The 18530-nt window shown below is 31.2% G+C and overlaps 2 protein-coding genes across 3 annotated transcripts in view; one reads left to right on the top strand and one right to left on the bottom strand.

The window, feature by feature from the left end:
- The window catches only part of tor (tyrosine protein kinase receptor torso), a 38654-nt gene extending 23478 nt beyond the window's left edge, over positions 1 to 15176 (top strand). The window contains exon 16 of the mRNA XM_088268047.1: positions 6730 to 15176. Coding sequence (XP_088124173.1) covers positions 6730 to 7039 — 310 coding nt within the window. The 3' untranslated portion in view covers positions 7040 to 15176. The remainder of the gene's footprint in view (positions 1 to 6729) is intronic.
- Positions 14948 to 18499, bottom strand: ND-15 (NADH dehydrogenase (ubiquinone) 15 kDa subunit). Of its 2 annotated transcripts, none has more exons than XM_088268049.1 (3): positions 17770 to 18499; positions 16573 to 17553; positions 14948 to 15176 (listed from the first exon to the last, which is right to left on the bottom strand). In XM_088268049.1, exons 2-3 carry the CDS (start codon positions 16795 to 16797, stop codon positions 15087 to 15089), a joined length of 315 nt encoding a protein of 104 aa, XP_088124175.1. In that variant the 5' UTR covers positions 16798 to 17553; positions 17770 to 18499; the 3' UTR covers positions 14948 to 15086. The 2 variants fall into 2 exon arrangements, with proteins under 2 accessions (XP_088124175.1, XP_088124174.1); XM_088268048.1 differs by having other exon boundaries at positions 16573 to 16805; positions 18445 to 18499.
- Between the last annotated feature and the right edge of the window lie 31 nt (positions 18500 to 18530).

Genomic DNA, 18530 nt, shown 5'->3' with positions numbered 1-18530 from the left:
ATCATTAATTGCTATTACTTTGCCTTCATATAGGCAAGGTGATCAATGTTACGCTTCAGGTGTCAGTCCAGGGTAGTATCAAATAAATATTAGGGTGCAAAAAAACTATTTTATATTTATTTTGACCCTCCTGGGAATCGAACCCGGAACCTCCAGCACAGTAGTTAAACGTGGTAAGCACTAGACTACAGAGGCGAACAAAAATGTAATTTTATTAAAATAAGTTTCCATTTTATTATGTTTTGAATATTGAAAGCATTAACTTTGTGGATCATATTGATATATTATTTCGAGAAATAATAAGAAACAGTGTACAAGTTGTTGGGTTTCAAAAGGGTAGGGGTGGGGGTAATGGTGTTTTAAGGAGGGGTAAGGAGCAAGGAAGGGGATAACTCTGTTTAGGTTGGGTTTGATTTTATGTACATAAAATCACCCATCCCCCACCCCTACCCTTTTGAAACCCAACAACTTGTACACTGTTTCTTTTTATATATATATTTAGTAATAAATGTAACCCTGAAGAGGGCAACAGGTTGTTGCCGAAACTAGTTGGTTAATAAAAATGTGAGTGGATCAGAACACAAAATATTTTTATTTCTCGAAATAATATTCCATTTTATTATTTAAATTAAACGAATGCTACATTTATCTAATGAAACATATTATTTCTCGGAGTTCGTTTAATGTATTGAATTCCATGGACAAAAAAAAACAATATGATACAAAGTGAATTTGTAATCACCCACTAATACATCTTGTATCCTAAAAAAACAGTATGATGCACTAAACACACTCACTCGCCCTACCCTTTCTACAGCTCGCATAAAGAAAATTTTGATAAAGTTTTTGAAAGGAAAGAATGGTGATAAATCGAAGAATAATTATGAAGGATCTCAACAGTCATCAGAGTCATTTGGCAAGGAGGTCTCGCTCTGAAAAGGAGTTTAAGAGTAACCAAAGAATAGTTGAGAATGAAACAAGGAAGTTATAAATTTAACAGCATCTGAGCTCGAATAAACTTTCAAAATTCAATGGCATCGGTTCACGAATATAATGTAATATGAGACCTTTCCTATATTGTTGCCACAAAGAAAACATCCACATTCTTCTCTAGGATCTATAAAAGATTGTATTAAAGGAAAAAAGGTTTCTACCAATATGCTGAAACATTGCTTAAGCGATTAAAATTGAGAAGAATAGCCGATTAAAAAAATTGTAAGATTGTAAGATCTTATTATTTTTACCAGTTGATAATGATAATTGAAATTCACTGTAAAAAAACATTACTAAATTATTTTTATTTACCTTAAATAAAATTCCCTGAAAGGAACAGTATTTTTTGAATATTGTGAATGCACAAAACCAGAAATTCGAATGAAATGAAAAGACAAATAGTTTTAAATAAATTTAATTTTAAATGAGAAAAAACTGATCTGCATTAAATTAATTTATGTTTCATATTTATGTTCTATACTCATTACATCATTGTAACTTATTGCATGTAATAGTTTATTTTTATTATTAAATATATTTCAGGACATATGAATGTAATATTTTCATACTAATTTCTTTCACCGGTCTTCGCTTATGAATGATATATTTTTAAAATTTTATCCAAAAAATGTGCAAAAAATATAAACATGATTTTTTTTTAAATCTTTTCAATGTTAAATGATATTTACAGTATTAAGAACTTTCAAAATTGAAATGATAAGGTTTTTATGAAATGGGATTCATGATAAGATTTTTCCGTACATATATTTTTTATATGATGCATATATATATATACACAATGAAATCAAAACTATTACTAACCATCTTTCGAATCTAATGGTGTTTAGGGCACTATATCAAATTGGTGCAGTATTTGACTTGATCATTATCCTTATGAAGGTAATCAGATTGGAAAAAAAAATTCACACATGGTAAGGTAGGTACCTACTGCTTTTCTGCTTTTATGGAATGAACTCCTCTGCAATTTACTAACCATTTATTGTTTTTGGTAAACAAAATTAATTAAATAACTTTCCAATTTCTATTTGACATTTACTTGGGTGAATAATATAACAGTAGACTCTTGATTCGCCGGAATCATATTAACTTAGATATTCACTACCTGGAATGTTTTGTATTTCGAAAACACTGATAAAATAGGTACCCAAATTTGAAAAATAATGATATTCTAGTTATTTTTCATAAAATTAAAAACTAGGTAAGTACTATATTATTTATTGATTCGGCAATAACTTTGTGGAATGACATGATTATTTTTTTTAAATTAAACACTTGAATATACCACTTTATCGAGTTTTATTTTTATTTACGACTAGTTTCGAAAACGACAGTTGTTTTCATCTTCTGGTACAAATTAAAACTGTACCAGAAGATGAAAACAACTGTCGTTTTCGAAACTTGCCGTAAATAAAAATAAAACTCGATAAAGTGGCATATTCAAGTATTTGATTTTAATTTAAAAAAAATAGATAAGTACTTATATAATTTTTTTCATTATGTGTGAAATAGAGAGAAATAATTTCAATTTTAGAACATTATTAAAATTTGTGTGCATTTCTTTATATCTTTAAAGAAATCGATTATGGGTAAAATTTACTATTTGACCATCCATCACTGTAAATCTAGTGACCGTTGTACTTGTTTTGACATAATATTTTTGAAACATCACCAAAGTAATGGTGTGTTACCGACTTCCGCCTGAACAAATCGTTCACTCCTTTCAAGAACGTCATAAATCAAAAAACTTGATTTTTCAGGAGAATGTTTTTAAAGTTTAAAAATATAATACAATGTATTAAAAATAAATATCAAGCCACTTATTGAACTTTTTACTGTGCAACAGATCTTTTTAGGTAAAACCTGAAGGTTTTTCCTCCATTTGAAAAATATTTAGTAAATTAAAAAAAAAAATTAAACAAAACCTTTTCTTCAAAATGCAAAAACAACACTTTCTGCCCTATAGCGGGTAAATATTAAGTTTAAAATATGCCGCTTTTGCTGGGAAATAGTACATTTTCTGGGCATTCAGAAAACATGCACAACTGAAAATTGACGATTTTTGATTTATGACGTTCTTGAAAGGAGTGAGCGAAATATGAAAATAGCTCATTCTAATCTCTTATGTAAAACTAAAAATAATAGGTGTCGCCTACTTTCAAAATCCGCCAGATCCATGTAAGTCGATTTTACAAAAAATTCTAAATTCTCCGGGTAACATTTATGTTTAAAAGGTTTGTCTATTTTTATATAAAATATTATGAAATAGAGAATTTTCCCATTAAAAAAAAACACAATACACAAACCGATAATGACGACACCTTAATTTTTGACCCATCCCCGCTCTCTGATTGGTCGATATGGGTCAGAAGGCAAGTTCCATGAATATAGCGGAATTTGAAATACAACATTGTTTTTAAGTATTTTTTAGCAAGGTTTTCAAGTATTTAAATATTTTAAACCATAAAACCCACAACTGGCATTCCGATAGAGTATTTATTTTAAAATCTTGTAAAATTGGATCTGGCGGATTTTGATAGTAGGCGACACATATGCCTGAATGCTTTTTAAGGATATGTAATTTTTAAATGTTATCTTTATATTTTCTTCACTTTTTATTTTCCTGGCTTTGAGGCTTGCCTCGCCTTTCCTTGCCTTACAATATTAAAAATAATGTCTATAACACAGGTAAGATTTTAAGTACTTTACCTAATCAGTTATTTTTGCCGATCACATTAGAATAAATGGCTTAAAACCACAATCGAGCTTCTTCACGTTCTGATGGTATTAATGCTATGAAATTATGTGTGCAGCAAGAAGCCTATGAACCTACTGCTTATTCTTGAAGAGTAATTTCCACGGACCAAAGAGCTAAACATCATAAAGGTCGCTTATTCATTAAAACACATTTTTCCATTTTACTCAAAGACATGATCTCCTGGTTTGATGGCCCAAAACCAAAATTTTTTATTTACAATAGTCGATTCATTTAATGATTGATGGCAGAAGTAAAATGCATTCCTAATGTTGAAATTTGACAGCTTTAATTTAATAATACTCTTTTTCTTATTATTATAGATCCTCAGGATCTGTTTGCGCCTCCGCCTGTCGCTCTTGGGATGTTGACTCCCAGCTATATATCCACCATTTGGGAGGTCTGCCTGGGGGTCTACGTCCTTCAAGGTTTCCTTGAAAGGCGATACGTGGAAGTCTGTCTTCTGACATTCTGTTTACACGCTCATTCCAGTATCGCCTTCGTTGTTGTCTCCACCGTATCTTCTGTCTTACACATACTCCGGATTAATAATACTCACATTTTCTTATTCTTCTTCTGGTGCCTCTTCAATTGATTAAGGTCGGCTGCTAAACTGGAATGTCTCGAATGATCCTTCGCCAATGCAAAGAGATCCTCAACACATTGGATCCCAGTCCACTCCCTTATATTACGGAGCCAGGACTTCCTTTTTCTGGCTATACCTCTTCCACCTTCCGTGTTTCTCGACATTATTTCTTGCAGACGTTGGCACCGACGGTGCCTCGTGAAGTATTCCGGGAACTCTATCTTCCTTCGCCTGACCGAGGTTAGCATTGACGAGTTTCGCGACTCTACCTAGTACTTCCCCATTCTCTACCTAGTACTTCCCCATTCGTCATTCAGCCCGTCCGAGATATACACAACGTCCTGCGATACAGTGAGGTAATCACATTCATTGTACTAAGCCATGGTTTACTTAAGATCGTGAACGTACAGAATAAGTTTTAACGCAATCTTTGTTTGTTTTTCCGACGGCTGTTGTATTTAGTTCCTGCGGAGAAATTGCACTCAAGCAGTTTTACTGCAAAACATTAGGTGTTCATCGTAAATTGCTAAATTATATTAATGAATTTTTCTCATTTACCAAATACTAATTGTTAATTTGGACGTGAAACTTCATAGGAGGTGATTCAACAATGATAAAGTGATCACTGATATAGGTCTACCAAATTTCTATAGTGCGGAAATGGTAAATCTGGCAAAGTATCGCAGACAAAATATTTTTGAAATACAAGAAAAATTTACATTAATGACATTCTGATTCTTCTTACTAATTTTAACATATTTCTTTTTCTCAAAATTTTAGTCTGCATTGCTATACTAACAGGCCTACATGGGGGACTGTGCAGTTCAGTTTAAAACATCGACAAACAAATACAAAAATATAAACACATAAAAGTTGTATTAACCATTACTTGCACCACATTTTTCAGACATATTGATATATTATATTATATTAATACAAAAAAATATTGCATGAAGGCATGGCCTGTGTGCGGGTATACATTTTATTTTAGGTTATAATAAAGGGTACTGGAAAGAGTACAATAGACATTAAAAATATAAATAGATTAAAAGTACAAATATAAAATACAAATATTTGATTTTAACAGAAAACAAAAAAACCGAGAAATTAAAATGAAAAAAGTTAACAATAAATATACTATGAGTTATAAATTAAAATAAGAAACTACTTAGATCTGTTTTTTTAAATAAATAATTTCAGCAAAATCATTACATAGTCTTTATGGAATGAATTAAACAGTTTTGGAGCTATGAAAAATGAGTGTCTTTGCGCGAGTCTGGATTTGCAAAAGGGATTTGAATAAGTAGATATTCCATAGCGGGTGAAAGTAAGAAACTGGACATTATTAGTGTTTCAGATTCGGGAATGACGTACATAGATTTCCAGGTCAACAGCGACGCCATCCCCCTTAATGTCCTCGGGAGAAATTCTCTCAGACAGAATTAAGGAGGAATTGAGTGCTGCTGAAGTGGTCACGATTGCCACCCTGGTCTGGAGAGATATACGGCCGAGAAGTCGGCGGCAGACCTGAGGAAACCTGGAAACACTCGTATCAATGTAAGGTTTGGTGACGAGAGTGCTCCAGGGATCCCCTGGCAACTTCAACACCTGGATAGCGGATACTTGAGAACTGACAGACTTGCCACGACTGCTGGCGACAGTCATAATCTTCACAATCACTCCTTTCCAACATCCCAGAAACCATAACTATATATTTATATATAAAACTCTCCTTATAATTAATTAGAAAAATACATTAAAATAAATAATAATAATAAAAAACGTGTTGTGCATTAGCCGCTATGAATGAACATCGGTAGTTCATAGAACAAATTGTGTGGTGCATTAGCCTCTATAAACAAATAGCGATTGTTCATGGAACAAATTGTGTAGTGCATTAGCCTCTACGAACAATTAATGGTAGTTTGTAAAACTAATTGTGTAGTGTGTAAGCCTCTATGAAGGAATAGCGGCAGTTCATAGAACAAACTGTGTTGTGAATTAGAGGCTACAAACGAAATACAGCGGCAGTTCATAAAACAAATTGTGTTGTGAATTAGACACTTTAAACAAAATACGGCGGCAGTTCAGAAAACAAATTGTGTAGTGAATTAAACGCTACAAAAAATACAGGGGTAGTTCATAGAACAAATTGTGACATGAATCAGCCCTTATGAACAAATAGACTGAGTTTATAGAACAAATTATGTGTTGCTCTATGAACAAATAGCAGTAGTTCATAGGATAAATTGTGTTGTGCGGCAGCCTCTGCAAACTAAAAGTGGTAGTTCATTTGCCGCTCTCCATTGCCGCTTCCAGGAAAGTGAAACTCTAATGTGTACTGTTTGACGAGAAAATAATGGAGCTTATTTTCCAGGGGGAGTGAAAATTCCCAGACTTACCCGTCATCGAACCGTTACATCTACCAACCTGGCTACCCAACCTACCAGACGACAATAACACAGACCGAGACTACCTCCTTCAGTGCAGACCATAATGAATTCCTTGACAAACAGAAAAGGCACGTCTTGAGTGATGGCTCCTTTGCCATAAAAAATTCACTAAAATATGAAAGAGACGAACAAGTGTTAAATGGAAATGTTCAAAATCATTTTTTAACACGTGCCAATACCATGAATAATTTAACAATGCATCATAATGATATAAAGTCACATTTTATTAATTGAATGCTGAATCACTGAAAATATCAGTTTGCTGTAGCAATAATAAAAAACATTCGAATCCGGGACTTCCAGCATGGTAGCTAAACATGCTAACCGTTACACAGAGGAGGCGGATATAGCACTTAATAAATAATACAAAATATGGTATTCTTTAAATTTTCCACAATGTACATATATATTGTGGAAAATTTAAAGAATTCCATATTTTCTGCCAATATATAGCCGCCTGAATTGATAATATTACCTGATGTTCTACTGCAATTAATTGGAGTTATTTTAAAATAATTTTGTATGCAAGGTATTGGCACAAATTTTTATGGTTACAAAAGCAATTATAACATTATCCTCGGCCATTATAAGCGGATTCCACTGTAATTTATTAACAGGTTAAAACTTCAAATCCCTCTCTAAAAAAATATATAACTTTGTGTGTCATGTTGCAGCAAATGAGCGAGATAATTTATAAAAAAACTTATATAACTATCTATATCACAATAAAACTTTTCAAATTCTATTATACCCGAATCTGGAAAAAAGTCACTCAAATATTAACCTTCATTTGGTCAACTGAATGATATTATGTTCATTATATACAGATTTTTATTGTAACATTGTTATATTTTAAATTTTAATTATAAAATTAATAACTAAATAAAAAGTGATTTATCTTTAAATATTTTTATTATCGATGTCAATAATATAAATAAATTAGATTTAATTATGACAAAGCTTTTTTGAATATCAGCGTTATAAAAAAGCTAAATTCCCATATGCACAATTGTAATTTGGTATTTTTATAATATGCATTTTTATCTGTACTATTTTCATGTGTAATAATAATTGAGTTACTTGGATTCTCACCAAAAAATTGTGTTAGTTTAACTACAATATTAAAATGTGAAAGATAACATTGTATTAACGATTTCTTCAGTTCTTTTCCAAAATAACTATATATGTATGACAAACCAGTGCTACTTTCACATGAATTTTACAAACTAGTGCTATATTTGCAACAATTTTCCGAACTAGTGTTCTATGTGCAATAATCTTCCGAACGAGTGCTATATTTGCAACAAACTTCCAAACTAGTGCTCTATGTGCAATAATCTTCCAAACTAGTGCTCTATGTTCAACAATCTTCCAAACTAGTGCTATATTTGCAACAATTTTCCGAACTAGTGTTCTATGTGCAATAATCTTCCGAACTAGTGCTATATTTGCAACAAACTTCCAAACTAGTGCTCTATGTGCAATAATCTTCTAAACTAGTGCTCTATGTGCAACAATCTTCCAAACTAGTGCTATATTTGCAACAATTTTCCGAACTAGTGCTCTATATGCATCAATCATCCGAACTAGTACTATTTAATATTTGCAAGGATCTCCTAAACTAGTGCAATATTTGCAACAATCTTCCAAAGTAGTGCTTTATTCAAGGCGCAATAGCTAAGTTGGGTGGACGTTCGAGTGGGAAACTGGCGTCGCGGGTATGATTCCCGCCAATGTAATAAATATATTCATGACACATTTATTTTCAATTGGTTTGAGTGTTTGTGATGTATTTTTCACATTTACCTTCCCTATACTTACTATAGACAAGCCTCTAAAAATAGAGGCTTGTCTACAGTTTCCTTTTAAAAAAAGTTATCCAAACTTTGCATCCAATAATTGCAAGAATCTTGCAACCTTATGTGCGAGTCTTATGAATCCGTGGCATATTTGAGAGATGGTGTTAAACTTTATTTAAACCTATATTTTTATCTTACGAAATGTGCTGTTTCCAATGATTTTACAAACTGGAAGCCCAGAATTAATCACTTTACCTCCGTGTAATTAATGATCCAGTCAAACTACAGCTGGGCGCAGAAAAGGTGAAAGAAAAAGTAGAAATTATCACTTCATTTTGTAAATAATTTAAATACATATTAAAAAGTAAAACAAAATATATTTAGTAATAAAAATATTGAAATATACAAATAATTAGAAAGTATAAACTTGCCAATGTTTTGTAGGATCATAGTTAAGAATTTTATATATTTTGTATTTTAAAAGCATTGTTAACTTTGCGGTATGGTAATATAACACTCTCCTTATCATGCATCGTTTACTTTGTGTAATATCACTTTAACAAACACTACTTCGTAACTAGAACTTCGTAAGTGGTATTACACAAAGTGAATGATGAATGATAAGGAGAGTGTTGAGAATTTTATAGTTTTATACTGAACATACACATTATTCTGAATTTTTTCTCAATACGTAATTCTATATAATCTAACTTTATATTTAGGTCATAATTACTTAATGTGTAATCAAATTATTTTTATTATAGAATAAAGTTTTTAATTTTAAGTTTTGACTTTACGACACCGGTGAAAGGATCGATGCTGACAATTGAGATTCTGATAATTTTTTTGGGTACATAATGACCCATTAGTGGAGACTAATGCTAAGATTAGTGGTTTTGGCGCATAGTGTGGGCGCGCGCGTGTTGATATAATGATATGATTGTTAAATTAATACTAGGATTACATTTATACATGCACATGTACTTACTTTAAAAAAATAAGAAAACCCATTAAGTTACAAACGTACAAAAGATTTAAAAAATATATATACATAGTAAAAATATACAAAATAGCATACAAAGTGTAAATTACGATAACAAGTATGAAAATATATTTAAAAAAATACTAATTCACATTATTTAAATACTGCAACGTGAAATTGATAATGTTACTTAAAAGTTCATTTTTTAATCTGATTTTATTTTTTAAAATATGGTAGTGAAGCTTTGCATACCACTAAAATAATAAATTATTTTAAAAATGTGCAGTGTTTATTTAAGTTATTATTATTTATAGTGATTAACCTTTGCCGAAAACCCAGAACCTTCATTTTTTGGTGAGGCGATATCATTTTGTTATACACTTTTATGGGTCTCTTTTTATGCAATAGATACGTTCCACGGGGAGTCGCATAGAAAAAATTCGCATAAAAAAAAGACTTGAACTACAAACAAAACTGGAGGATAGGTTCCACTATTTTTTAAAACCTCATAACTTCAAATCAATATGATGAATGTACCAAAAATCGCATAAAAAGTTATGTTAAGTTAATCAAAACAGAAGAGCTTTTTCCTTAATTAAATATCCACATATTGCTCACTCCTTTCAAGAACGTCATAAATCAAAAAACTTGATTTTTCGGGAGAATGTTTTTAAAGTTTAAAAATATAACACAATGTATTAAAAATAAATATCAAGCCATTTATTTTTTCTGAGCAACAGATATTTTTAGGTAAAACCTGAAGTTTTTTTCTCCATTTGAAAAATATTTAGTATATTTAAAAAAATTATTAAACAATACCTTTTCTTCAAAATGAAAAAACAACATTTTCTGCACTGTAGCGGGTAAATATTAAGTTAAAAATATGCCTCTTTTTCTGGGGTATAGTACATTTTCTAGGCATTCTGAAAACATGCATAACTCAAAATTGACGGTTTTTGATTTATGACGTTCTTGAAAGGAGTGAGCGATATGGGAAATCGTTTTTGAGATACATCTTCAATCCAAATTACAAGTGCTTTTTCTGTTTTTTTCCATCAAAGTATCTCTTGAATACGATGTAAGATTTGAGCTTAACTTTGTGCCAGTGACACAATCACACTTTAACGGTTGTAACCTGCAATAGTCTAAATTTTAGATTTTTTTATGCGAATTAACATAAAAAAAGACTCAAACTACATACAAAAATAATGGATAGGTTCCATTACATTTGAAAATCACATAATTTCAAAATCGCATAAAAACAGACCCAAGTTTACTATATTTATAAAAACAAAAAATTTAAAAAAAAATGCTGGATGACTGTTTTTGCGTGATTGTCAATAAAAGAGTGTTTAGTGTTACAATAAGTTAAGAATTACATACTTATTTTTACTATTACATACATGTTCAACTACGGTAAAACTGTATTTTTTAACTTTAACCACCACAGCGCTTTCCTGCGGGGGTAGGAAAAGGGAATAGAATGCCACACCACAATGTCTTTGCGAACATTCTCCGCCTGTTCCACATTCATGCACCTCCTCATACATACTCTATCCTTGCAGAAGCGGCGTGATGGTTAGTTAGTTTTCTTATTTAAATTCTCTTATCAAATGAACAGTTTTTTTCATTAAATATCCATATATTATTAGGTATAATTAATATGGTTTTATACCATACTAATTACACCTTAAAATATTTAAAAACCCTTATCCAGACCCCAATGGTGCATAGGGCACTGCGTTATATAAACGCAGTGTTATCTTGATCGTTTACACATGAAGGAAAGGTGATCAGCCCTCCGCTTCAGGTACCAGTCCAGGGTAATATTGAATAAATATTACAGAGAAAAAATAACTTATATTTATTTTACCCCCCTTGGGAATCGAACCCGGGACCTCCAGAACGTAGCCGAGCGAGCTGACCATTACACTACGGAGGCGGACAACCTTAAAATATAAGAAAATAAAAAATAAAATTACAACGAAAATTAAAGCTTAATATACGCAATAAAAAAGATTTTTTCGCTAATGCTTTTCTTCATGTTTTTCAAATTCCACGTTTTCTGCAAATGATTACACTATCAGTGATGTTGGATATGAATCATCTTGAGAATAACTCATGTGCGTAAAGAGATGGCCATTGGGTCAGAAATTTTGCACCATAACATTTTTATAGGAGGAATGGAATCAATTATTTGTGTAGTATTCTGGGAATTGTAGTAGCTTCATATTAGCAGTGTACAACTTACACAAGTAAGAGTATGGATTCACAACACCGAGTGCCCTGACCATTGCTGCCATTCTCCTTTCCTTCTCCTATAGTACATACTTTTCCTCTTCCCTTTTCTTTCCTATACACTAGTACTGTCCTTCGTTCTATGCTCACTTACGTAATATAACATTCCACTCGTCCGTAAGTCTGGAGCGCAGGACTGATGGACTGATCACCCTGCCTTTACATAGTCATGATCAAGTCAATTCAATGTGGTGCCCTATGCAGCTCTTCTGCAGACACTGTTTGAATTATTTTCATATTATAACAAGTAGATATGGCAAACAAATCACAATCTTATTGTAAATACAAACAAAAATATATTATATTTTTAAAAATTGATTAGTAAAATTGATTGTTAATAAATAAAAATAATAATTACTACAGAAGAATAAGTGATGTAAAGAAGTTTTTGATTAATTTGGTTTTTTTATTAAATCGCCCATCAAATATCTAAAAAAAATCGTTTTTCCCATTGTACTTAGTGTGACAGTATTTATAAATATAGTCAAAATAGAATATTAGGACCAAAAAACAATCTACGTGCAAAGATTTAAGTAATTATATTTAGAGGTATAAAACAATTAAAAATGAAGTATAAAAACCCTAAGATATCGTCATAATAAACATGATAATTGGATCAAAATACGAAATGTTTTTTAAAAATACTTAATAATATCCTGTCTTATATGATCTCTCATTGTAGGTTAATTATTTTTTAAATATATGTTTAAAACAATAACAGTTTTTTTTTATCGCAAATAATTGAAGAAAAAAAATGTATTCTTATTCTCCTAAGATACACCCATATTCAGACACCTTGTTAATATTTGACCTCTAGTAAATTACCGTCGCTCTTCATCCTGTGTCTTTAAAATCAATTTAATATAACCCTAATTATGAACAACGTTAAGTAATAATTAAGACACTTTCTCTATGCTTTCACCCGTTCAAAAAATTTATTTCCGACTGTTGGTTTTGTTGTTGGTGCAAATAATCTACATTTGTTTCACTTTTTTTATTCGTGGCTAATATCAGATGAAAATATTTTTATTTACTTGCTGATAATGTCAAACACACGCGATAACTTTGATAAAAATTACAAAAAATTAAATTATAGAGATAAACCAAAGAGGAATAACGTAACATAGTTGCATTTTTTATTTTAAATGTGTTTCCTTATTGTGTTAAAGTGATTGTTAAAACCTTTTATAGAATCAACCTAAAGTGTATATTCTTTACTTGTTTTTAATGCTTAAAAAGTGTATTATTAACGTTATTAACAGTGATTTTGAAAATCTACTTTCATCGTTAACACTTGAAATCATAAATATGTAGAATTTAGTAATTGGAGTCAGATTTAAAGAATATATATGTTTTCAAATCCATTTGTAAATATGTATCACTTAGAACTCGGCTGTCCAAACTTAAAACACAGTTTTAAGTTTGGACATTTTTTTGTGGTACGTTTTTTTTTGCATTTTTGGACTAAGTAGTATCTACTTAGTCCAAAAATGCAAATAAAAACATACTACAAAAAAATGTCCCTTACTGTGTTTTGAGTTTGGACAGCCGAACTGTTGTAACTTAACATCTGTGGCCTAATCAAAGACAGTATTATCTGTTTTAGTTATATTTGTACTAACTTCGTAAATATTTAGATGTGCAACACACACTATTTTTTAAATTGTATTCACAACAAATCAAATGCAAGTTTTGGCTAGAAAATTCATACATTTTTGCCTAGAATTCAGTTAAGTAAACACAACTTAACATCATTTTTTTAATTGGTTTTGAATTATAAAAAGAAGCGCATGCAATAATTTCATTTTTACTTTTTCGTTGTTCAAAGTACCACATTAGCACAGTATCGTTGATATTATCTTCAAAGTGGAAACATTATCTGGTCTTGCATTATAATTTAACCATTTAATGGAATTTACAAATTCTGAAAAATACCTCTTATTAACATGTAGCGCATAATAGTGTATTTTTAGGATTGCTAAATTCAGGTCTCGTGTTAAATAATGTCAATTTAACTCTCTCATGTAAAGTTTACCCAGATAGAACCGTTTTATCAAATTTATTTGGCTTGAATGTCAAAGTGTATATTTTTATTTCCTGGTTTTTAGAATAAAGTATTAGGTTTTTATTTAACGTACTATGCTTCTACTAATAATAACACAGTAAATATTATATGTATACATTATTAACAAAACATCCAAGAAGTAGTGTGATTTTATTTTCTCGTACAAAAAGTATCAATTGACCACAAAATTCATAAATTCATTAGAAATTAACTAACAAGGTAGATAAATTTACTAAAATCATTTATAATTCATACACGCATCAGTAAATTCATACATTTAATACTCTATCAGTGATGTTGGAAATGAATCATCTTGAGAACAACTAATTCTACAGGAGTATATTGTAAATACAGTGAGATTCCTTGGGTTATCCCAATACATACAAATACCCAATGAAAAACTCATCATTTATGTATTAATTTTAAATCAAACACAGATTTTTTGAGAAACACATAAAAAAATGCTACATAAGGACCGTAGTCCAGTTGATCTTCACATTCGTTTGATAATGCCCTAACAAGGCGAAACAATTGTCACAATATAATTTTTAATGTGTTTTTGTTAGTAAAATACAACTTAGTAGACTCAAAAAATCTGTGTTTGATTTAAAATTAATACATAAATTAAAATGGAGTTCTACAAATTAAACGCTAAATCAATAAATAAAAACTCATCACTTTGCAAACGGAATTTTGTTACAGACTTATTCAAATTCCTCTTTACAAACTGAAGCATTTTTTCACCCAGGGTTCTTCTATATAATTTTTTTTTAAACTTATGATATTGATATGTTAAAACAAATTTTTAAAATAAATAAATAACATTGTCCTGTGTAATAATATGTACTTAAGATAATTCGTATTCCAATATCATCATAGAACAAGATTTGACAAAATTGATGTTCTTTTTTATTGAATCATATACTTTACAGACATGATGTATTCAATGTAACTATGTATATATATTTGTATTGTAAAAGTGGAAATAAAAATATATATTTTAAAACAATGAACTTTTATTTAAATATATTATTCAATTACATTATTATATATCCAGATTTCTGCTAAATAGACGAGACGGATTTATGTATCAAAACTGGATATTGTATTAACTAAAAAGATCAGAACATTGGTGATTTAATATGCATCGGGTCTAGGATTGGAGAACTGCTTATCACCCGTCAACTTTCCTTCCTTAATTTGCTTACGTCTCTCTGTAACCATCGCCTGAAATAAATTCAATAATATAATTCATGTATAATATACAATATAACCTCTACAAAGAAGTAAGAGAGCAAGATAACCTCTACAATGAAGAGAGCAAGCAAACAAGGACTCTGCTGTAGCTGGATGCTTAAAAAAAATTGTATGGAGAAATAAATACACGCTGAAAGAGAGAAAGGTGAGAATTTATAAGACCTGCGTAAGACCGATCTTGACATACGGCACAGAAACAAGAGCCGACACCGCGAGAACAAAAAGCCTCCTTAGGACATCCGAAATGAAGACTCTACGACCCATTGCAGGCCTAACACTTCACGACAAAACTCTGAAATGAAAAAATCTGCAATGTTGAAGATGTTGTGGAATGGGGAAGAGAAAGAAGACGTTTCTGAGAAATCATGTGGGAAGAGCGAGTTCGAATTGAGTGGTGAGGATAGCAGTGGACAGCAACATAAGCGGGATCAGACCCCCAGGAAGACCACCTAAACGATGGGGAGATGGCTGGTCTTCCACCTCTCAGGAGCGGACCGGAGAATGACAGGACATAGTCCTAAAAAAAGAAGGAGAAGAAGGAGAAGATAATCTACAACAGAGCACTGTCACAACAAACTTTATTTCAAAATAACAGTTAAATTTTTAACCACCCTACTCTCGGGTAATTTTCCGAGAAACAGGCAAAATAAAATCACATATTTTTATTTACAATTCTGAGTTTGTCATATTCATACCTGACATCATTTCCCCAAAATAGGTGCATTTATGATGGGTTTATGCGTTTATTTCAACAGTTGCAAACCATTGTAAATAATATACACTATTTTTTTGCATATATTTTTTTTTAAATTTAGAAGTAGTTTTAAGTGCCATAAATTTAAAAACATGGAAGACACACCCACATTAGTTGGGACAATAATAGTGAGCTACTCGCCAATTTTTTTACTGCAGTTGTCCGTTTCTGCATATCTGGTACGCATTAAATATTTTTGGCACAAATAGTATGCATACGTAATGCAGGTTAGCGCGGAATCGAGCAGAAAAAATGTGCATATTACGTACGCTCGTATGTGTGGGGCGGTTAATGTAACTTTTTAACAAAGAAAAAATTCACTTTGACAATATATATTTAACGTGGTAATATTCTTCTTTGTAAATGAGTGGGTGTATAATAATAAAATAAACAATGTGTTGCTTTGTAATTAAAGAAACGACAATAAAAGTTTATTCTCAATTAATCTTTTATAAATATTTTTCTATCTATCTGATTCTTTTGTTTATTCAGTGCGACGCATGCGACATCTGGTGGTAGATTTGCACGATCTGCTTTATGTAGGTACTATATGTAGGTACTTAATAAAATCTATAGGTAGGTACCTAGGTATTTTATTACATATATACTTACAAAATATCTCAACATCTGTTTTTCCTTCTTCTCGCATTCATAGAAATCCTCGAGCAGATCGATACATTTGGTTTTGCACCTGTCGATTCCGTAGGCCTCCATGCAGTCCATGGTCTTCATCTCCAACTTGGCGCACTCTCCGTACAGCTGGTGGTTGACGGTACCGGCTAGTATGTCCGTGAACGGAATCCTCAGGACCGGGGAGACGATATTGGAAGAAGTCATCGTGAGCTCTGTTGAAAAAGATTTAACATTAACACATTGTTTACAATATTTTGAGTGTGTCCAATTACTTGTTCTTATTCTTTGATCTCACCAATAGATGTCTCTAGTGAAGTTCTAGTGATTCAAAGACAATGTTTCAAAATTGGTTCATATATTATATATAGAACTTTGATTTTTAGAAAAATATATTGGCCAAACTGCGAGAAGTCTAAAAATTAGAATAAGAGAACATCGCCGTGGACTAACTAGTAATTATTTTTCGGAATTAGCAAATCACATCATGGAAACTAACCAACCATTCATTTGACTCTCATACACTTAAATTATTACACTGTTACAAATAAAGGTCAAGTCATGAATAATTTTGAAAATTTAGAAATACAAAAAAATTTCAATTCAGATAAAACGTTAATTAATAATATACTGTTTTAAAACATGTCACCATTATTATCAATGTTTTCTTCTACAAAAAAATCTTGTTCCTTAAACCCCCCCCCACCTCCCTTCCCTATATTTATTAACCTATATATACCCCTAAATATATTTTTGGTTTGTTAGTTTTAATTTGTACCAGAAGATGAGAACATCTGTAAGTTTTCGAAACTAATCGTATACATAAATTAAACTCATTAAAGTGGTATATTCAAGTGTTTAATTTAAATAAAAATAAAGTATACTAATTAGGGTCGGGGTTGATGAAAAAAACATCTGAAAGCAATGTGTTAACCCTAGTTCATATAGTATCTGAGATTATCACTGTTAGATTTAAGCAATGAAAACATTGTATACCGCCATCTGTGGGCGTCGGATGTAAGCAAGCAGAGGTGCGCAAGAGAGCGGCGCAGAGCGAATAAGAGGATCTACGACAGTGGTCGGTCGATTAGAAAAACACGTATATTGTTATTAAATAAACTCAATTAAAAGTTAATCTTTGTTCTCTTTGCATCCTTCCCTATTCCCGTCAACAATCACTATTCGTAAACGCTGCTAAATCTCTCAAATGAACACTTTCAGAGTGAAAATATTAATATGTTGAAGATTTGCAATCACACATTGAAGGTTGGCAATCATTATGGCAATTTTTACTTTGTCTGCAGCCGCTCTAAACAGCGACTTGATGCTACAGAGGAACCAGTTTCTCAAGTTTTAAGCCAGGATACACATCTTCCTTCTATACTGCGTTTACCTTCCACTTGCCTTGCAGTAAATTACACATTATTTTGTATTTTTTCCCTACCGTCACAAAATAAACAAAGTGTTTTATCTTTCATTTCCTCATTATGTGTATACTTTCATTTTTGCATGCGTCTTCGGTTCAGGTTCAAACTCTCTCAACCCATGAAATTTTGAGCATTATTCTACAGCACCACATTCAATCTTCTTTCCAAGCTACCTTCAAAGAAGATTGAATTTATTTTTTCCATAAGTGCTTTAAAATGATAGTCAAAATAAAATTGAAAAATAAAAAAAAGCTTTACATGCGCAGCGTTACGTAAACAAAATATTGCTAAAATCGACTGATCGATTGAATACTGTTAAATAAAAATATATTACTGATATAGATTACCAGAATACTTTGTTTTTTGTTATGGTTTTTCGATATTAGGATAAGTACATTGAAAAGAAAAAGGCTAACAAAAAACTTACATTTTCTCGAGATCTCGATAATGGTCCGAGCTGTCAAATCACAATGTCACAATTCACCACAGATATAAAATTCAATCTTCTGTATC

This window comes from Brachycentrus maculatus, unplaced genomic scaffold (genome assembly GCF_059751285.1).
Source record: "Brachycentrus maculatus isolate JH-2025_06_01 unplaced genomic scaffold, ASM5975128v1 h1tg000311l, whole genome shotgun sequence".
Classification (NCBI taxonomy): domain Eukaryota; kingdom Metazoa; phylum Arthropoda; class Insecta; order Trichoptera; family Brachycentridae; genus Brachycentrus; species Brachycentrus maculatus.
Note: the sequence above shows the minus strand (reverse complement) of the source record. Positions and strands in the feature narration are given on the sequence as shown.

Coding starts and splice junctions, on each gene's coding strand:
- ND-15 (XM_088268049.1), bottom strand. CDS start 16,797: ATGACTTCTTCCAATATCGTCTCCCCGGTCCTGAGGATTCCGTTCACG. Junction 15,177..16,572: donor AACAGATGTTGAGATATTTT/GTAAGTATATAT, acceptor AATTTATTTCAG/GCGATGGTTACAGAGAGACG.